Here is a 22,889-nt window from a genome sequence, read left to right as displayed (position 1 = left end):
GGTGTGTTTACATGTATGCATACTTTTCTTTGGGCCATGTACTCTCTCTTTTTTGTCAAGGTATATTCTGTTTTTTTTCATGACCTATATTTTTTATTCCCCTTGGGATTTCTTAATTTTTCCTAGACCCTTATACATATTCTAACTTTTAATACATACAGTTCTTAATTCTTTTAATTTGCTGTCACCCAGTTGCATACCTTCACTCCTCACATAATTCTGAGTTCTTTCCTTATATTTATTATTAAGCATATACATGGCTCATGCATTTTCTCATAATGTCTCTACAAATATGGTTTAAATATCATATAGATTTCTCTCCTTATATATATATATTTTTTACATATAAATTATGAATTGTATATATATATATATATATATACATATATATATATATATATATATATATATATATATATATATATATATATATATATATATATATATATATATATATATATACATATATATATATATATATATATATATATATTATATATATACATATATATATATATATATATATATATATATATATATACATATATATATATATATATATATATATATATATATATATATATATATATATATATATATATATATATATATATATATATATATTTGTTGATCGAAACATTAAATCTATTTATTATATTTGGTGCTATTGCCTATTGCCCCCCCCCCCCCCCCGTCTCAAAATAATTCTTCATCCATTTAGTAATTCCCATAAATCATATATCCTAATATACTCTCATGTTTGTCCTCCTTTATATAATAACACTTCATTGATCTGTCAATTGTTAATTTTTAGTCTCTAATTTCATATTCATCATCATCCCCTATAATTTACATATATACATTTAAATAATATTTAATCTATTTAGTATATTTGGTGATACGGCCCCCCCCCCCCCCCGTCTTATCATAAATACTCCATGTATTTAATAATTCCCATATATCATATATTCTAATATATTCTCATGTTTGTCCTCCTTTTTATAGTGATACTTAATCCCTAGTCTCTCATTTATATCCATCACCACCCCCCATTAATTTACATATATTATTATTATTATTATTATGCACGATTTATATAGCGCCAACAGTTTACGCAGCTCTTTACAATGTATAGGGGGGACAACACAATTACAGTACAATACAAAAGGTACAGGAGGGCCCTTTAAATGATATTTAAATAATATATATTTAATATACATCTTTTACCATTAATTCTATACTATTTTTATGTTCATACAATTTCTTATATTGTTTGTCCTCCTTTTTATAATGATACTTGATTGACGTGTCATTTGTTAATCTCTAGTCTCTAATTTATATCCATCACCATCCCCCATTAATTTACATATATACATTTAAATGATATTTAAATAATATATATTTAATATACCTCTTTTACCATTAATGTTATACTATTTTTATGTTCATACGGTTTCTTATATTGAATCTCCTTCTCAAGTTTACTTTCAGTTTGGTTTACATTAATTCATTTGGTACCAATTTATTGCAATTATATGTGTCTCTTGTTCCGCTGTTTAATACAATTCCGTGCCCGTCTACATATGTTTCACATCCTGCATAGACTGATAGAACTGAGGAAACAACAGATATTGTGAAACGCATCTTCTGATTGGTCGCCACGCCACTTCCGGTGTGCGGCCCGCTGGACGCTGAAGACATCACACGCTATTGTCATCATAGCATTCGCAAGGCGGCGAATTTGAAAACCATTGCAGAGGCTGTATTATTATATCCCTCCTCTCCGGCTTGCCAGCGGTGTACCATCCTCGCTCCTTTGTGGACCCGTCAGTGGCCTTGGATACTCCCCCCTTTGTTTATTGATATGCCTAATTACTACCAACTTTTTTGAGTAGCCATTTGACTGTGTGCTTTTATTATATTCCAATAATGGCGCACCTCTCCTTTCTCTACATTATATGTTTTTGAATTGAATCACAAGAGTTTAACAGCAAAAGCACTTCACTGATCGTAATTTTTTCCCTCACATGCTATCTATAAGCCATTTCTTTTTGGCCCTCTCGACCGGATTCTCAGAGAGGTATGAAACTCAATACTTCGGGTCCCTCAAGACAGCAGGTACCCCAAAGCTGGGATACCATGGGTTGCCTGAAGACTTGGGGCACTGGTACTAGGGTCATTTGACAGCATTGATACCAGGTGTCTTGTTATAACCAAGTAGCTTGCCTGATCCCCAGGACTTGCTCTGCATATCAACTGGCGCCTAGGTCTTTCCAAAGCACTGGTAACCCGAATAAGGGTTCCCTAGTGCATCGGTCGCCAACCAGTGGAAAATGGTGGTACCCAGGGGTTTTGCCACAAATCAGCATTGTGGCAGATGTATACCGCCCAATGTTGTTTCCAGTGTTTTTCTCAATGCGCACTGACAGTCAATACTGTCAGCCCGCATTAATACCTGATGCCTCCACTGTATTTTCGGCTACTCTGAACTCAGAGGGAGGCACTAGGAGTAGTGCGGAGAGCGAGATGTGAAGAAGGAGGGGGGCTTCCAATGGCAGCTCTTATCACAGACTGTGGGAGGGAGCACAAAGCTCGAGCACATGGCTGGATAAGGAGGTGAGATCAAATGATGAGTCTGTGAGACTGCAGTATGATGCAGAGTGTGGGGGGGGGGCAGAGAGTGAGAGCATTGTGTGTATAAGGCAGCAGTGTGATCCAGGGGGAGGGGGGCAGAGAGTTGGAGCATTGTGTGTATAAGGCATGTAAAATTCATGTTATGCTGCGTACACACGATCGGTAATTCGGGCAGCAAAAGACTGATGAGAGCTTTTGGTTGGAAAAATGCGACCGTGTGTACTGTATGCTCCACCTGACTTTTGCTGGCCAAATTCCCGCCAGCAAAAGATTGAGATGTTCTCAATTTTTCGGTTGGAAAAAGTTTTGATCGGAAATTTTGGTTGTCCGTACCAATTCCGACGTGCAAAATTCCTCCACATGCCTGGAAACAATTTGACGCATGCTCAGAAGCATTGAACTTCATTTTCTCGGCTTGTCGTAGTGTTGTATGTCACCGTGTTCTTGACGGTCGAAAGTTCTGCGAACTTTTGTATGACCGTGTGTATGCAAGCCAAGTTTGAGCGGAATTCCGTTGGAAAACCCATCCAAGATTTTTCCGACTGAAAATTTGCTTGTGTGTTCGGGGCATCGGTGTTCTGCGAGATTCAAAACTGTGACTTTAGTGGTCCGTGAGGTCCGAAAGGTTGGTGACAACTGCCCTAGTACACCTGAAGTCTGAAGTTGCAGCAAGAGCATTTGGGTCATGCATAGCCGTGTGCAGCCTATTGCATTAGGCTCAAACACACACACACACACATATATATATATATATATATACAGTATATACACACACACATATACACTGTATTACCAGAAGTATTGGGACACCTGCCTTTTCACGCACATGAACTTTAATGGCATCCCAGTCTTAGTCCGTAGGGTTCAATATTGAGTTGGCCCACCCTTTGCAGCTATAACAGCTTCAACTCTTCTGAGAAGGCCGTCCACAAGGTTTAGGAGTGTGTCTATGGGAACGTTTGACCATTCTTCCAGAAGAGCATTTGTGAAGCCATTAGTTAATCTGTATGGCAAATATCTATAGGAGGGGTTTCCACCATCCCTGCTAAGTTTATTTGTTTGTGACGTTACATATCACCGGTATTGTGGTAATATTGACGTTTATTCAGATTTTCATACATTAGAAGATTCCACAATTATTGTTACATTATTGATTAGTAAGTTAGTGCTGCATTTTTATTTTTTTTTGTGGTGTGGGAACACATAACAGTGCTTAGCGGCCGGCCTTTTACTGACACTTTTGTAATTTACCTCCAGTAGTTTACTGTAAATAGTAGTGTGGTGATTATTTATTATACTAAAGATCGTCATGTGGCATTAATAAACAGACTGATTTCAGTTGTGCCCCACCAGGCCACCCCCCATAGATAATGTGCCTAGCTGCTGATTTCAACTGCCCATCCCCGCACTCAGTGCACTGATAGCCAGCACTGATTGGCACTGATAGGTGACATTGATTGGCAGCACTCATGGACACTGATGGGCAGCACTGATTGGCAGAATTGATGGGCAATGATAGGCAGTACTGGTTGGCAGCACTGATAGGCACTGCATGGTGGCACTGATAGGCGGCACTGATTGGCACTAATTGGCAGCACTGATTGGCACTGATAGGCAGCACTGATAGGCATTGATAGGCAGCACTGATGGGCACTGATCGGCTGCACCGATAGGCAGCATTGATAGGCACTGATTGTCACTGATAGATGGCACTGCTAGACAACACTGATTGGCAGCACTGATGGGCACTGATGGGTAACACTGATGGGCACTGATAGGTGGCGCTGATTGGAAGCATTGATAGGCAGCACTGATTGGAAGCACTGATTGGCACCGATTGGCAGGGATAGGTGGCATTGGTTAGCACTAATAGGTTTCACTGATTGGCAGCACAGGTGGGAAATGATAGGCCGCACTGATTTATGGCATTGGTTGGCACTGATAGGTGGCATTGATAGGCAGCACTGATGGCCACTCATTATCAGCACTGATGGGCACTGATAGGCAAAACTGATGGGTACTGATAGGCAGTACTGATAGGTGGCACTGATTGGAAGCACTGTTGGGCACTGATAGGTGGCATTGGTTGGCACTGACTGGTAGCACTGATTGGCACTGACAGGTGGCACGGTTTGTCTCTGATAGGTGGCATTGGTTAGCACTGACAGGTGGCACTGATGGCCACTGACAGCTGGCACTGGTGGGCACTGACAGGTGGCACTAATGAGCAATGATTGGCACTGACGGGTAGCATTGATTAGCAATGATTGGCACGACAGGTGGCGCTGGTGGGCACTGACATGTGGCACTGGTGGGCACTGATTGGCACTGACAGGTGGCACTGATGGGCACTGATTGACACTGACAGGTGGCATTGGTCAGCACTGATTGGCACTGGTGGGCACTGACAGGCACTTATTAGCACTGACAGGTGGCACTGATGGGCACTGATAGGTGGCACCGGTGGGCACTGATTGGCATTGACATGTGGCACTGGTGGGCACTGATAGGTGGCACTGATGGGCACTGACAGGTGGCACTGATTGGCGGCACTGACAGGGGGCATTGGCTGGCAATGATAGGTGGCATTGATGAGCATTGATAGGTGGCACCGATTGGCACTGATCTAGGAGAGGGGAAGTTTCCCATTGAGCAGTCATCTAGGCATCAAAAAAACATCTACGAGGTAAATGAATAGATCAATTCACCCATAGAAAAAACAGCGCATATTACTCTATAAAAGAAAAGTTGTTCTGGTGCAATCTCTTATTCTACGGAAAACATATGTGTATACTCCAAAAATAAATCATACAAGATTGTTATTGTCCATAATAACTATCCATATGTCCAGTTTATGCTATATACTCCAGGTAGTCTCAGTGGGAAAAGAACTGAAACAAAGTTATCTATTACAGTCCATAGGAAGCATAGGAAGCAAAACTGAAACAAAGTTTTCTGTCACAGATCATCAAGGGTATACAATGCAATCCTTCCTTAACGTGACTAGACTTCCAGCAATAAAATATAGTGTTCCCAAATTTGCTGGGGGGTAATCCCAAGCCTGAAGCAACCCCCTTTAGTTTTATTCTTACCAGATCTGTCTGGTTACATGAGCTTTCAGATATCACTCCTCATCGGCTGGATCTCATCCGCTTCATGAGCACCAGGTGATTCAAGATCTCGGAAAAAAGCAATTGTGGAAAACACACATAGCGTAATACTGTCTCGTAAAAACACAATTTATTTAAATAAAAAAATATTGCACTCACAAAAAACAATCCTTTAAAAACATTGGTTTACACTACATGCATAGTTCTTTACGATAGTCAGGTACAGGGAGATATATTAACATCAGCCGCTACAGGTTGTCGCCATATGATAGCTCACGGTTTTAACTGTGCGTCTTTCCTCCCTCCTGTCAGTCTCTCTATGCTGCTAACGTGTACTTCCACGCTGACGCGTTTCGTTGTATTGACATCATCTGAGGGTGGAGGAAATCAGTCCTGACCCCTTTTTTTTATATGTATGCTATTAACCCTTCATAGGCGTATATAAATGTTTAGTGTTTTATCCACCTTTATTCTATAAACCACCCTCAGATGATGTCAATACGACGAAACGCGTCAGGGTGGAAGTACACGTTAGCAGCATAGAGAGACTGACAGGAGGGAGGAAAGACGCACAGTTAAAACCGTGAGCTATCATATGGCGACAACCTGTAGCGGCTGATGTTAATATATCTCCCTGTACCTGACTATCGTAAAGAACTATGCATGTAGTGTGAACCAATGTTTTTAAAGGATTGTTTTTTGTGAGTGCAATATTTTTTTATTTAAATAAATTGTGTTTTTACGAGACAGTATTACGCTATGTGTGTTTTCCACAATTGCTTTTTTCCGAGATCTTGAATCACCTGGTGCTCATGAAGCGGATGAGATCCAGCCGATGAGGAGTGATATCTGAAAGCTCATGTAACCAGACAGATCTGGTAAGAATAAAACTAAAGGGGGTTGCTTCAGGCTTGGGATTACCCCCCAGCAAATTTGGGAACACTGTATTTTATTGCTGGAAGTCTAGTCACGTTAAGGAAGGATTGCATTGTATACCCTTGATGATCTGTGACAGAAAACTTTGTTTCAGTTTTGCTTCCTATGCTTCCTATGGACTGTAATAGATAACTTTGTTTCAGTTCTTTTCCCACTGAGACTACCTGGAGTATATAGCATAAACTGGACATATGGATAGTTATTATGGACAATAACAATCTTGTATGATTTATTTTTGGAGTATACACATATGTTTTCCGTAGAATAAGAGATTGCACCAGAACAACTTTTCTTTTATAGAGTAATATGCGCTGTTTTTTCTATGGGTGAATTGATCTATTCATTTACCTCGTAGATGTTTTTTTGACGTTTGTAGTGGTTTTATTTCTATATTTAAAGCCTTTTAATACAGCTGCTTAAATTCCACAGCTCCCAGTTAGGAAGCACACTATTTAGTGCAAGCGCTTTTGTTTGCTTAGTTAACGGGCGGAGGTTACCTAAAGCAAAGGTGTCCATTGAGTCATCTAGGCATGTAAGAGTGCGTGAAACTGTACTGTAATATCACTGCTTGCAGAGAAGAGCTGTCAGAACTCGGAGCTGATGTCGGGGGTGGGTGGGACCGAACAGCTAGCCTATCAAACACAAGCCAATGGGATAGGGGCTGGGCGTGCTGCTCTGTGTATGTGGCCCCGCCCCTTTCTATCAGCTATCAAACACCAGCCAAAGGAATAGGGGCTGGGTGGGCTGCTCCGTGTATATGGCTCTGCTCCCTTTCTTACGCAGTCCAATCATTGGCTGGTGTTTAATAGCTGATAGACAGAGTGGCCGCCTAGCCCTCAACATCAACTTGTTTGATAGGCTATCTGTTTGGTCCCGCCCTGACAGCTCCTATCTGCAAGCAGTGACATTACATTACAGTTTAAAGCACTAAGTGGCTCTTACATGCCTCCCTGACTGCTCAGTGGGAAACACAGGCAGCTCCCTATACAGTCTCTTGCAGCATCTTACAGCAGATCTCCAAACACATATTAGAGTGTGCCCAGGCAAACCCGGAACACCCCTTGTGCATGTCTATGGGGTCATGGCAAGGTACAAATGGTACTCTGCCACTCACCAGAAGATTGCTACTTCAAGGACTGATATGGCAAATGCAACCACCAGTTACAGAGGAAATGTGTGGACCACCAGGGTTCCCTAGTGCAACCAAAGTCACAGAATTTGCATCTGTATTATGGTAAAGTACACCTACCAGTTACAGAGGAAAGCTGTGGACCACCAGGGCCCCCTAGTGAAGCAGTCAAAAGTCATGGCAAAGTACATATGGTATTTTGCCACTCTGCCATGGAAGATTGCTATTACCAGGGCTATTATTGCAAATAAGGTTGCTGGTCACAGAGAAAATGTCTGGACCACCAGGCTTTGGCACAACAGGACCAATATGTTGCAAAAGGAACTACTCCAAGAATCCCAGACCAGACAGGCAACCCATGCAAGGCACGTGACAACAATGGAAACTCTGAAACATCAGACCCATCAGCAGGCGAGAGCTTAACCTTGGTACCAGAGCATGGCTGGGCAACAGGCAGGGAATCAGCAGATTCCAGCTAGGCAGCAAGCAGTGTTTAGCTATTATGCCCTCATATTGGCTCATGTTAGGGAAAGCACATCCTGTAGATACCCATTTAACCCATTTTATGTTAGCCCAGAGCATCAAGGCTCTGCCCCCACCATGGACTCACTGAAGAGCATCATTATGTCACACCTTTCTCACAATTATTGACTGACCACCACTGGGAGGAAGAAAAGGTCCAAGAGGACCCGTGACATTAACAAACCTCACTGAAGACAATTGGGGAAAATAAGGCATGTATGTTGATTATTGATGTTGGTCTTGTAGGTGCTCCATAGGGGGGTGGGGCATGCAAGCAGGGCTCATATACATGAGGGTAAACTTCACATTCATGTACCTTATATGATATCTTTATTTCAGCTTTATATATATTTATATAACTATATATATATATATATATATATATATATATATATAACTATATATATATATATATATATATATATATATATACAGTGGTGTGAAAAAGTGTTTGCCCCCTTCCTAATTTCCTGTTCCTTTGCATGTTTGTCACACTTAAGTGTTTCGGAACATCAAACCAATTTAAACAATAGTCAAGGACAACACAAGTAAACACAAAATGCAATTTGTAAATGAAGGTGTTTATTATTAAAGGTGAAAAAAAATCCAAACCATCATGGCCCTGTGTGAAAAAGTGATTGCCCCCTAAACATAATAACTGGTTGGGCCACCCTTAGCAGCAACAACTGCAACCAAGCGTTTGCGATAACGTGCAATGAGGCTTTTACAGCGTCCTGGAGGAATTTTGGCCCACTCATCTTTGCAGAATTGTCCTAATTCAGTTACATTAGAGGGTTTTCGAGCATGAACGGCCTTTTTAAGGTCATACCACAACATCTCAATAGGATTCAGGTCAGGACTTTGGCTAGGCCACTCCAAAGTCTTCATTTTGTTTTTCTTCAGCCATTCGGTGGTGGACTTGCTGGTGTGTTTAGGATCATTGTCCTTCTGCAGAACCCAAGTTCGTTTCAGCTTGAGTACACGAACAGATGGTCGGACATTCTCCTTCAGGATCTCTTGGTAGACAGCAGAATTCATAGTTCCTTTTATCACGGCAAGTCTTCCAGGTCCTGAAGCAGCAAAACAGCCCCAGACCATCACACTACCACCACCATATTTTACTGTTGGTATAATGTTCTTTTTCTGAAATGCAGTGTTCCTTCTACGCCAGATATACTTGGACACACACCTTCCAAAGAGTTCCACTTTTGTCTCATCGGTCCACAGAATGTTGTCCCAAAAGTCTTGGGGATCATCAAGATGTGTTGTGGGGAAATTGAGACGAGCTTTGATGTTCTTTTTGCTCAGCAGTGGTTTTCTCCTTGGAACTCTGCCATGCAGGCCATTTTTGCCCAGTCTTTTCCTGATGGTGGAGGCATGAACGCTGACCTTAACTGAGGCAAGTGAGGCCTGCAGTTCCTTGGACGTTGTTGTGGGGTCTTTTGTGACCTCTTGGATGAGTCGTCGCTGCGCTCTTGGGGTAATTTTGGGCGGCCGGCCACTCCTGGGAAGGTTCACCACTGTTCCATGTCTTCGCCATTTGTGGATAATGGCTCTCACTGTGGTTCGCTGGATTCCCAAAGCTTTGGAAATGGCTTTATAACCCTTTCCAGACTGATAGATCTCAATTACTTTCTTTCTCAATTGTTCCTGAATTTCTTTGGGTCTCGGCATGATGTGTAGCTTTTAAGGATCTTCTGGTGGACCTTACTGTGTCAAGCAGCTCCTATTTAAGTGATGCCTTGATTGTGAACAGGTGTGGCAATAATCAGGCCTGGGTGTGGCTAGAGAAATTGAACTCAGGTGTGGACAACCACAGTTATAGTATGTTTTAACAAGGGGGGCAATCACTTTTTCACACAGGGCCATGATGGTTTGGATTTTTTTTCACCTTTAATAATAAACACCTTCATTTACAAATTGCATTTTGTGTTTACTTGTGTTGTCCTTGACTATTGTTTAAATTGGTTTGATGTTCCGAAACACTTAAGTGTGACAAACATGCAAAGGAACAGGAAATGAGGAAGGGGGCAAACACTTTTTCACACCACTGTATATATATATATATATATATATATATATATATATATATATATATATAATATTTATATAGCACTGATCATTTATGAATTGTATTCACATCAGTCTCTGCCTTCAACAAGCCCAAAATGTAAGGTCCCTATCTCACATGCATACAGTACACATACTAGGGCTGAATTATCTATGCATACACATACTAGGGCCAAATTATCTACCAGGTCTATGAATGTAGTAGAAAACCCATGCAAGCACATTAAGAACATGTAAACTCTATGAAGATAGTATTCTGACTGGGATTTGAACCAAGCTACTTGGTTATAACAAGACACCTGGTGTCAATGCTGTCAAATGACCCTAGTGCCAGTGCCCCAAGTCTTCAGATAACCCATGGTATCCCAGCTTTGGGGTACCTGCTGTCTTGAGGGACTTGAAGTATTGAGTTTCATACCTCTCTGAGAATATGGTCGACAGGGCCAAAAATAATGGCTTAGAGATAGCATATGAGGGAAAAAAATTACGATCAGTGAAGTGCTTTTGCTGCTAAACTCTTGTGATTGAATTCAGAACAGACACTTCTTTAGGTCTCTTTCACACGAACAATCCGTTCAGGTCCGCCTGTCACTTTTTTCAGGCGGACCTGAACGGAGGCTCCATAGACCTCTATGTCATCGGTGACATGTCCGCTGACATCCGACCCGCTCTCGATCCGAAAAAATGTGCCGGAGGAAAAACCCACTTTTCCATCCGTCTGCGAATGGGATCGATTGACGACGGACTCTGCGGTTCATCGTCATCTGATCTCCCATAGGGGAGAGTGGCGCTCTGACAGGTCCGTCTCTGCGCAGTGTGCAGAGATAGACCTGTCATCTTCCTGCTCAGCGGGGATCGAGCAAGCGGATGTTCACGGGGGGGCTCATCACGGATCTGTCCCGTGTGAAAGGACCATTACAGCTTTACGTTACTTATGAGCTAGCAGTCTATCAACATGAATGAGAAATGTTAAAATATCTGTGTGTGTATGTGTGTGAGTAAGTGCATGAAAACCTGTTTTCTGCATTAGCCCTTGTACACACGGTCGGAAATTCCGACAACCGAATCCGTCGGAGTAATTCCGATGGATTAATTCCGGAAGAGGTCCGGAAGTGATGTTGCATACACACGGTCGGACTAAGTTGTCGGAAAATCCGATTGTACATAACGTGATGACGTTATTTCATTACGACAGGACTATGTTCAGGCTAGTAGCCAATAGCTTTGGCCTAGGAATTTGATCTAATCATGCGTGGCACTTTGTCCGTCGGAGTAGGCTACACATGATCGGATTATGACCATTTTGTCGGAAAATTTTACCAGCAAGTTGGAAAAGTTAGTCCGTCGGATATTCCGACGGAAACAGTCTGATGCAGACCACACACAGTCGGAATATCCGACAAAACGGTCCGATAGGAAACATTCCGACGGAATCTCCGACCGTGTGTACAAGGGCTTACACTGAATTTTTACCAGGAGGGAATTAAATGAATCTGCAGATAATTTAGCAAAAGCCAATAGTTTCATTTTCACAAATCTCTCTACTTTCTTCTTCTTCTGCCTAAGTAGCTGAACTTTCGTTTCTTTACTATTTCATGTTCTTTATTAATAGGTCATCTTGTGGTTTTTCACCCTCTTCGTCTCTTCTTCACTCTCCTTCTCGACCTCACGATGATCACTTATAAAGGAAACCAGTCAAGCTTGAGATATGGAGTCTGCCATTGCCGGTCTTCTGCTGAAGATGCTTGTGACCTGGCTGCCGTGATGATAGGTTTCAGTAGTTTGAATGTTCTCACAATGCTCATTTAGTTTCTGTCCTATCTGTGGTTGCCTCTCTTCCTTCCTCTACCAGCCTGGCTTCTCTAAATAGTTGTATACCGCATCTATCATTTCACAGCCTGCTCTGTATACAACGTATAGTGCCGAAAGAACTTCTGATTCCTACAGATGCAGCATTGCAGAGACAAGTTGGAGTAATGTGTAGGCTGTGGGGTCCGTGCCAGACAATCCTCCTCATTTGTAAGTATGGAAACTATTACTAATTTTATTACCAATTACTACTGGATACTCTTTGTCTTTGTTCCACTATCTGGGTGCATGTATCTGTCAGGATCTAATGGTAAATTGATTTATCTTGGGGACCCAATGGTTACAAATGGTTAAAAAAAATACTGTTTTGTAGTATTTATGTATGCATATTTGTTTTAATTCTTAAAGGTACATTAGGGATGAGGTTTGGGTTTGCTGTTACCATGGGTTCGAGATGATTTCCGTGAGTTTCAGAGATGTGTGGCCCCAGCAAATTTCTGTACAGATTTATTTGGAAGAATATTTTTTTATTAATATTATTTTTTGCTCATAGCGCGATAGCACTGTATGGCCTTTGAACTATGGCCAGCAAGCTTAGAAGAAAGAAAGGGATGGTCGGCACTCAGGATGACATCCAAAAAATAGTATTCCGTTATTGAAAAGACATGGACAATGCTGTAAAGGGAGCAACCATAGAGGTCCAATAAGGGGGGCATTTGGATAAGTCCCCTTATTGCTCCCTTTACTGTCTTTTCAATAACGGAATACTATTTTTTGTAAAAGAGGGGCACAGAGAAGCCATGACGTCCATAAATTGGAAGTTGTTGTAGGTAAAGGATAGGGAAAGCTGTCAAACTGCATAAGGAAAGATCAGGGGGTAGTTAGAAAACTGTGCTTTAATTCTGATTGCTAGCTCTTTGGACAATAAACCCCATGTGCTGCCTGTTTTTGTTTTTATTGAGGATGTTGTTTGTCTTCCATTTTGTTTAATGGTTAATTTGAGATTAACATTCAGTTTTAGCTTCTGTTCCGTCCAGAGCAAATGATTTTATTTTTTTGTTTGGCTTTTAGGGGGAGTAATCTGGGTTTTTAAATTATTTTGGGGGCATATTGTATTTTATTTTAGATTGATTGGGTTTTTATTTTAGGTCAAACTTTGTAAATTCATTCATTTATTTATCTGCTGCAAGGCTTCCCTTTAACCACTTCAGCCCCGGAAGTTTGTACCCCCTTCCTGACCAGAGCACTTGCGATTCGGCACTGCGTCGCTTTAACTGACAGTTCCACGGTCGCGCGATGTTGCACCCAAACAAAATTGACGTCCTTTTTCCCCCACAAATAGAGCTTTCTTTTGGTGTATTTGATCACCCCTGGGTTTTTTATTTTTTGCGCGATAAACAAAAAAGAGCGACAATTTTGAAAAAAAAACAATAATTTTTTACATTTTGCTATAAAAAATACCCCAAAAATATATAAAAAAACTATTTTTTTCTCAGTTTAGGCCGATACGTATTCTTCTACATATTTTTGGTAAAAAAAAATCACAATAAGCGATTATTGATTGGTTTGCGCAAAAGTTATAGCGTTTACAAAATAGGGGATAGTTTTATAGCATTTTTATTAATCTTTTTTTTTTTTACTAGTAATGGCGGCGATCAGCGATTTTTATCATGGCTGCGACATTTTTGAATTTTTTTTGGGACCATTGTCATTTTTACAGCAATCAGTGCTATACAAATGCACTGATTCCTGTGTAAATGACACTGGCAGTGAAGAGGTTAACCACTAGGTGGCAGTATAGGGGTTAAGTGTGTCCTGGCCTTTTAAAGGGCAACGTACAGGTACATTAGTTTGCCTGTACGTGCCCTTCTGCCGCAGTATATCTGCATGAGGCGGTCGGCAAGCGGTTAAGGAAAAGTTTAAATTTTCTTCTCGGGTTTTAATTTTTAATTTTGGAGTTTTCATTTATTTTATTTTTTTATTCTAATGCTGTGTACACACGAGCAAAATTTCATCCAAAGATTTTTCCGACGGAATTTCGCGCAAGCTTGGCTTGCATACACACGGTCACACAAAAGTTCGCCCGTCAAGAACACGGTGACGTATAACACTACGACGAGCTGAGAAAACGAAGTTCAATGCTTCCGAGCATGCGTCGAATTGTTTCCGAGCATGCAAAGGAATTTTGCGCGTGGGAAATACTACAGACAATTGGAATTTCCAATCGGAACTTTTTCCGACCGAAAAATAGAGAACATGCCCTCAATCTTTTGCTGGCGGGAATTCGGCCAGCAAAATTCCAATGGAGCATACACACGGTCGTGCGGTCATTTTCTGACCAAAAGCTCTCATCAGTCTTTTTCTGGTGGAATTTCTGATCGTGTGTATGCAGCATTGTTTTATGTTGATAGGGCCTATTTTTAAGTTTCTGATGCGTAATGCAAAGCATTTACTTATTGTCTAGTTATTGTCCATTTAGTTTTTAAAGCTGCCTTTTGTTTGCAGCATGCCACTGTATCATTTGAAAGGAAAAAAAACGTAAGTGCAAGAACAGCATGTACATTAGATAACGCACATTCACTGCACCCTCTACTCCTAAAGATAAAATAAAAGTTAGGGATACACCAGTTAGTCATATTCTCTTTAATTAAAACTGTCCTGCTGCTTGCCACTTCTAGCCTGCTATATGCTCTGCGTTGTCCTAATTCTTATAGGAAAATCCCAGCCTGTGCTCTTTAACCACTTGCTGACCTTATACTGTATACATACGGTCGCAAGGCAGCTCTCCTGCTCCTCCTGCACAGGATCACATACCCGCTGATCATTAGGCAGAGAGCCAGAACGGCAGTCTGCCTAGGTAAACTGTCAGTAGGTAAGGCATTCATCCTGTGTTCCTGCAACGCAGAAACATGGATCAGTGCCTTCCTATAGTAAAAGCACATCCCTATAGCGAGAAAACACATTGTTAGGCATACAGTTAACCCTTTGATTGCCCCTGATGTTAACCCTTCCCAGCCAGTGTGATTAGTACAGTGACATATTTTTAGCACTGATCACTGTATTAGTGTCACCGGTTCCCGCAAAGTGTCAGTTAGTGTCCGATTTGTCCGCTACAATATCGCAGTCCCGATCACTGCCATTACTAGTAAAAAATAAATATTTATAAAAATTCCATAAATATATCACATAGTTTGTAGACGCTATAACTTTTGCGCAAACCAACCTATTGGGGATTTTTTTTTATGTAACAGAATACATATTGGCCTAAATTGATGAAGAAATTCGATTTTTAATTTTTTTTTATTAGATGTGTTTTCTAGCAGAAAGTAAAAAACTATTTTTTTTTTCAAAATTGTCAGCCTTTTTTTGTTTATAATGGAAAAAATAAAACCACAGAGGTGATCAAATACCACCAAAAGAAAGCTCTATTTTTTTTTTCTGTGGGGAAAAAAAGACACCAATTTTATTTGGGTACAGCAATTAAATTAAAGTCAATTAAAATAACACAGTGCCGTATTGCAAAAAATGGCCTGGTCATGAAGGAGGGTAAATCAGCTGCAGAATAGATAAGTATAGCGATTTTTGCTTTACAGGGTTAGATAGATTAGGTTTAGAATGTGGCAGAGAGCAGGTTTAGAGTTAGTTAGGTAAAAAATGAATGCCTCTAGGTTGGGATTTTTAAGGCAATTTGAAGAGAGAATTTTTTTTTTTTTAAATATTAAAATAGTTTATTTTAGTACCAATTAAACATGATTTAAAAGTGGATATTCAACATGTAGACAAAATAGTACAAATTGTTGGAAACACATAACATAATATTGCACAACTGACATGATCCTGAAGTGGTCTTCCCCAACTACTTGTAGTTCCACCGTCCATGTCTTCATTTCGAAACACGTTGGATGTCCCCTCTACTGATCACCACGATCAGTAGAGGGGACATCCAACGTATTTCGAAATGAAGACATACAATAAATTCTTCTTCAGGGATTTATACCACCATCTCCACCATGCACATTGCAGGTGGTGATCAGTAGAGGGGACAACCAATGCAATACAAAATGCAGACATACAATTAATTCTATATATCACTTATTCTTTATATATCATTGGCAGAAGCACTTCCTCAGCTAAAAAGGGGATCATGTATAATTTGTATGAAACGCCCTTCATAATATACAGAGACCACAGGATAATATCCGAAAGAGGCACCCAAGGAAAAAGAAAACAGGAGGTATTCAAATGGAAAATCTCCTATGTGTCTCCCCAAAACATGCCATCAGAAATGGCCATTCATTCCTCTACAGGTTTTTTGGATGCCAATGAGGGTTTTACCTGTATTTGGGACGCCAGTGAGGGTTTTGCGTGTATTTTGGACGCTTGCCTGTATTTTAACAGCATGTTTTGGGGAGACACATAGGGGATTTTCCATTTGAATACATCCTATTTTCTTTCTCCTTGGGTGCCTTTTTTGGATATTATCCTGCGGTCTCTGTATATTATGAAGGGCATTTCATACAGATAATACATGATCCCCTTTTTAGCTGCAGGAGTGCTTCTGCCAATGATATATAAAGAATAAGTGATATATAGAATTAATTGTATGTCTACATTTTGTAATGCGTTGGTGTGCCCTCTACTGATCACCACCTGCATTGTGCATGGATGGTGGAACTGCAAGTAGTTGGGGAATACCACTTCAGGATCATCTCAATTGTGCAATATCGTGTTCTTTGTTTCCAGCTATTTGTATAATTTGGTCTACATATTGAATATTCACTTTTAAATCATGTTTAATTGGTAAAAAATTTAACTATTTTAATATTTAAAAACGATTTTTTTCTCTCTTCAAATTGCCTTAAAAATCCTAACCTAGAGGTATTCATTTTTTATATATAAAGGGATGATGGTAAATACATGCCAAGCCACATGGGTCTTTATTAGCGCTAGTTAGGTATTGCCTGAACTTCCGCTTTAAGGGAATGCATTACGGTAAAACACATTTTACATTTAGAACCACTTTAAAGAGAAACTTCACCCGCACCCACGTTAATTTTAGTATTAACTCGTTCTCACCTCGCTTTCATTAAGAAACAAAATGCTTATTGGACTCTGTACATTTAGTTTGGTGCTCATCTCCTAAATATTCAATTGGGTCTCCTTTAAAGGACCTTTTACATGCAGATGAGCTGCCAGACAGAGACACTGCTCTCTTTTACAGGCAACTAACCATGTACTATCAATCTAAATGATTCTGTCCCTAGATGAGGCCTCCTGTGGCTTAGGAACAGTTTATGGTCGAAGTCAGTGGTTTTCTTCTGGGACACTAACTTTAAAGCACGAACCACTAATAGTCCTTGAGGATTGAACATGGAAATACCGATCTGCAGTATAATCTGTATAACAAATTATTTCTTCTCTTGCAGATTTAATGATACAGCACCCAGGTAAGTTCTCGTTTTTCACAGATTTTATTTCTTCATAAAAATGGCTACCTCCAAAAATAAATAAAATCTTATATGCTTGCCGCATGCTCATAGATCTCTTTTTAATTTATAACTTATTTAGCAATGACCTTTCCCATCTTTAAAATAATTCTATTTATGATTTATGTCTATTATTTGCACCTATGTTGGTGACACGTGGGTGATGTGAAATATATAAAAGTCTTAAGGTTTGCTTTCACATACAGCTTTTCTCACCGGAAGCTCCCACTTGTAATTGTAGGGAGCTTCAAGTAGCCCTTTTATTGTGTTCTACAAGCATCCAAATCACTCATGACTGGCACCCCATGGGCATGGCCAGGGCCGAAGCCACGCATTTGAATCTTTTGGGTCTTTTTCACTGGCGTGGTCTGACTCTTTTTTGTAGAAAGGAAGGACCTCCACTATGCCAACGTCCAAAAAGTTCCTTTTCTTGTAGAAAGGAAGGACCTCCACTATGCCAACATCCAAAAAGTTCCTTTTTGTTGTAGAAAGGAAGGACCTCCACTATGCCAACATCCAAAAAGTTCCTTTTTGTTGTAGAAAGGAAGGACCTCCACTATGCCAACATCCAAAAAGTTCCTTTTCTTGTAGAAAGGAAGGACCTCCACTAGGCCAACATCCAAAAAGTTCCTTTTTGTTGTAGAAAGGAAGGACCTCCACTATACCAACATACAAAAAATTTATATAAGGATTGAGAAGAAATCTCCAAAAATAAGCACATCATGAAGCAGTGAATATGAAAAAAACATATCGTTATTACAAAAAGTTAAAAAACATATACACATTTAGACAGCACCTTATATTAAGGTCAACAGATACCCAATATACCAGACATGAAGGTTGGATTGTTACATATGTAGATAAATATATAGATATAGCTGTATTGAAATATGATCTTACAGCTCCTCCATGTCTGCTTGTCAACGCGTTTCACAAAATAGTCTCCTCAGGACACACTGGGTAGGTGCTGATACAGATTAAAAATATAGACAGTCAGAGAAATATGTAAATACAGTATCTCACAAAAGTGAGTACACCCCTCACATTTTTGTAAATATTTTATTCTATGTTTTCAAGTGACAACACTGAAGAAATTACACTTGGCTACAATGTAAAGTAGTGAGTGTACAGCTTGTATAACAGTGTAAATTTGCTGTCCCCTCAAGATAACTTAACACACAGCCATTAATGTCTAAACTGCTGGCAACAAAAGTGAGTACACCCCTAAGTGAAAATGTCCATATTGGGCCCAATTAACCATTTTCCCTCCCCGGTGTCGTGACTCATTAGTGTTACAAGGTCTCAGGTGTGAATGGGGAGCAGGAGTGTTAAATTTGGTGTTATCACTTGTCACTCTCTGATTCTGGTTACTGGAAGTTCAGCGTGGCACCTCATGCAAAGAACTCTCTGAGGATCCAAAAGAAAGGATTATTGCTCTACATAAAGATGGCATAGGCTATAAGAAGATTGCCAAGACCCTGAAACTGAGCTGCAGCATGGTGGTCAAGATCCTACAGCGGTTTAACAGAACAGGTTGCACGCAGAACAGGCCTCGCCATGGTCGACCAAAGAAGTTGAGTGCACGTGCTGAGCATCATATCCAGAGGTTGTCTTTGGAAAATAGACGTATGACTGCTGCCAGCATTGCTGCAGAGATTGAAGGGGTGGGGGGTCAGCCTGTCTGTGCTCAGACCATACACCGCACACTGCATCAAATTGGTCAGCATGGCTGTCATTCTAGAAGGAAACTTCTTCTAAAGATGATGCACAAGAAAGCCCACAAACAGTTTGCTGAAGCCAAGCAGACTAAGGACATGGATTACTGGAACCATGTCCTGTGGCCTGATGAGAGCAAGATACATTTATTTGGTTCAGATGGTGTCAAGCGTGTGTGGCGGCAACCAGGTGAGGAGGACAAAGACAAGTGTGTCTTGCCTACAGTCAACATGGTGGTGGGAGTGTCATGGTCTGGGGCTGCATGAGTGCTGCCGGCACTGGGGAGCTACAGATCATTGAGAGAATCATGAATGCCAACATGTACTGTGACATATTGAAGCAGAGCATGATGCCCTCCCTTCGGAGACTGGGCCGCAGGGCAGTATTCCAACGTGATACCAACCCCAAACACACCTCCAAGACGACCACTGCCTTGCTAAAGAAGATGACGGTAAAGATTATAGACTGGCCAAGTATATCTCCAGACCTAAACCCTATTGAGCATCTGTGGGGCATCCTCAAATGGAAGGTAGAGGAGCGCAAGGTCTCTAACATCCACCAGCTCAGTGATGTCGTCATGGAGGAGTGGAAGAGAACTCCAGTGGCAACCTGTGAAGCTCTGGTTAACTCAATGCCCAAGAGGTTTAAGTCAGTGCTAGAAAATAATGGTGGCCACACAAAATGTATTTTTTTCAGATCCTCAGAGGGTTCTTTGCCACGAGCTGCCATGCTGAACTTCCAGTAACCAGTATGAGAGAGTGACAAGTGATGACACCAAATTTAACACACCTGCTCCTCATTCACACCTGAGACTTTGCAACACTAACGAGTTACATGACACCGGGGAGGGAAAATGGCTAAATATGCACAATTTGGACGTTTTCACTTTGGGGTGTACTCACTTTTGTTGCCTGAGGTTTAGACATTAATGGCTGTGTGTTGAGTTATTTTGAGGGGACAGCAAATTTACACTTTTATACAAGCTGTACACTCACTATTTACTACTTTACATTGTAGCAATGCGTATATTCTTCGGTGCTGTCACATGAAAAGAATAAAACATTTACAAAAATGTGAGGGGTGTACTCACTTTTGTTAGATACTGTGTATAAACTTGTAAACATTTGTATATACACAAAAGTGTTTAAATAGTTTCTAATCATCTTGGAAGGAAACACATAATGGAGGTTAATAAAAGTAGCACAGATGCTGGAGGAGCTGATTTTGCAAACCGAGTGCTGCACTCCACTCCAAAATAGACCGTCTTCTGACAACTTTTTTTGAAATATGACTCTGTCTCTTTGACTTCAAATCAGACATTTAACAAATATCTGGAGTTGTAGCATCGGATGGCGGTGAAGTACGGCATTGCCAACACCACCATCTGCATCAACATAACAGTTCTGCTTTCCATATTCTTCTTCTCTTCAGTAACATAACGCTTGTCTTTTTTTTCTTTTTTTACCATTGAGGGAAGAGTATTTGATGTAACCAATAGGGATAGCATACGACCCACTTTCTCCCCTTGCGCCTGTTATCTATCTTTCTCATGATAGTCATTTTATAAACTTGCTGTTTTTCTAACCACTCCTTCTGTCTGTCTGGGCTTGCTTTGCCGATAAACTGCCTCTCAGCCAAGGACGCTTCTTTTTTAGCTTCCCTTTCCCATTCCCTAGTCTTGTCTTTAATTCTTGGCACCTGTTGAATAAGAAGACCTCTAAGATAGGCCTTCAAGGAGTCCCAGACAACTCCACCGATGCCGTCCCTGTGTTAATACTTACAAATTCCTTTAATCTGGTCATTAGTTAATCAGAATTACCAATCACCTCTAGCCAAGAAGGGTCAATTTTCCATGCTCTATAATGGGTCCTATTCCCAGTGGTAACTGTAAGCTTTAGAGGAGAATGGTCGGAGACCCCCCCTTGGGCCATATTCTATGTTCCCTATCTATGTTCCCTATCAGAACCAAGGCTTCACTATTGGCTAAGGCCATATCAATTCAACACATCATATTCTAAATGCTATGGTAATCAACCTTCAGAAAGTAGCTAAACTTTTCAAATTTTTTACCCTTAGTGATTATACCTGTTTAAGTTGGAACTGAATCCCGTTCAACCGATTCAACTTGTTGGTACTATCCAAGATGTAAAATGTACACACATACTTTAACTACCTTTATGTACAAACAGGTACACTTTTTCTAGTCCACTAATGTAAATTATCTTGTAGGATATGCAAAGAGGCCTGTGGTGATGGTCATTCCCAACTATAATAAGATCCTCACTGGAGAGAAGATAATGATGACCTGTGGTGTGGAGTCTGATCCATCAGAATGTTCCTGGTTCCATGAGAATATCCTAATATACACAGGAAAGGATTATGTCATTTCAATGGCTGACATGAGACACAGTGGAGAGTATCAGTGCCAGAACAGTGCTGGAGAGAGAAGTGAGATTGTCACACTGAATGTTACCACAGGTGAGTTGGTCCAAATTGAAAATTCTATACTTCCTGTCCTCAAATCCTTATCACTAAAGAGCCCTCAATGTTCCATTATGCGTTTCAGGAGTTGATTTTAGGTGGGAGATGTATCATATATAATGGCAGTCAGTGGCGGCCGGTGGACAAACATTTGTGGGGAGAGAGACAAACAGTATGCCACCCCCAAATCTGGCCTCTGGCTCAAATCAGGTGCTTAAAAAAAAAAAAAACCCTGGCCTCTGTAATTCATGCGTCCTGTGCACTGAAAGTTATGTTATCCATGAATCTCTCCATTGCATATAGGGGGGTGGCTTGATACTAGTTAGAGGAATAATACCCCATTGTTGGTATTAGTGTATGGAACAGTGCCCCATCATTGGTGTCAGTGGGAGGAATAGCGCTCCATCATTAGTATCTGCAGGAGGAATAGTGCCCTATCTTTGGTGTCAATGGAGGGAATTATGCCCCACAGTTGGTGTCACTGGGAGGAATTACAACCCGTCATCGGTGTCAATGAAAAAAATAGTGCCTCAAAGGGACAGACTAAGGCAAGCAAAGGGAAAAATTGGAGACCACTGTTCTATGCGATTCAGTCCTGTTGTTCTACAACATTTATACTGAAAAAGTCTGAGCTTTGCTGTCATGTCAACACATAGGCCGCGTACACACGGGCGGATTGTCTGCCCAACTAAGTTCGTCAGACAATCCGACAGACAGTCAATCCAACATTTGAAGGAACGGACTTGACCACACACGATGAACAGACAGTCCGCTGAAAGCTTGTGTGATGACGTGTACGGCACGTACGACGGGACTAGAAAAACGACGTCCAATACACTGCAATGCAACCTTCGGCCGTGTAAATCCTTTCTGAGCATGCGCCATACTTAGACCGTCCAACTTGCCTACACACGAGCGGACTGTCCGCTGAAACCAAGTTTGGACGGACAAAACCAAGTTTGGACGGACAAAATTACGGAAATTCCGAAAGACTTA

The 22,889-nt window shown here is 40.8% G+C and overlaps 1 protein-coding gene across 1 annotated transcript in view; it reads left to right on the top strand.

The window, feature by feature from the left end:
• Window positions 1-12,007: 12,007 nt before the first annotated feature.
• Window positions 12,008-22,889, top strand: part of LOC143973511 (Fc receptor-like protein 5) — a 62,784-nt gene continuing 51,902 nt past the window's right edge. Inside the window, exons 1-3 of the mRNA XM_077474429.1 lie at window positions 12,008-12,420; window positions 17,637-17,657; window positions 21,642-21,890. Of these exons, the coding sequence (XP_077330555.1) occupies window positions 12,378-12,420; window positions 17,637-17,657; window positions 21,642-21,890 (313 nt within the window). The 5' untranslated portion in view covers window positions 12,008-12,377. The remainder of the gene's footprint in view (window positions 12,421-17,636; window positions 17,658-21,641; window positions 21,891-22,889) is intronic.

This window comes from Lithobates pipiens, unplaced genomic scaffold (genome assembly GCF_037356315.1).
Source record: "Lithobates pipiens isolate NorthernLeopardFrog02 unplaced genomic scaffold, aLitPip1_a1.2 Scaffold_83, whole genome shotgun sequence".
In the NCBI taxonomy this organism is placed as follows: domain Eukaryota; kingdom Metazoa; phylum Chordata; class Amphibia; order Anura; family Ranidae; genus Lithobates; species Lithobates pipiens.
This window is presented reverse-complemented; position numbering and strand designations above follow the sequence as displayed.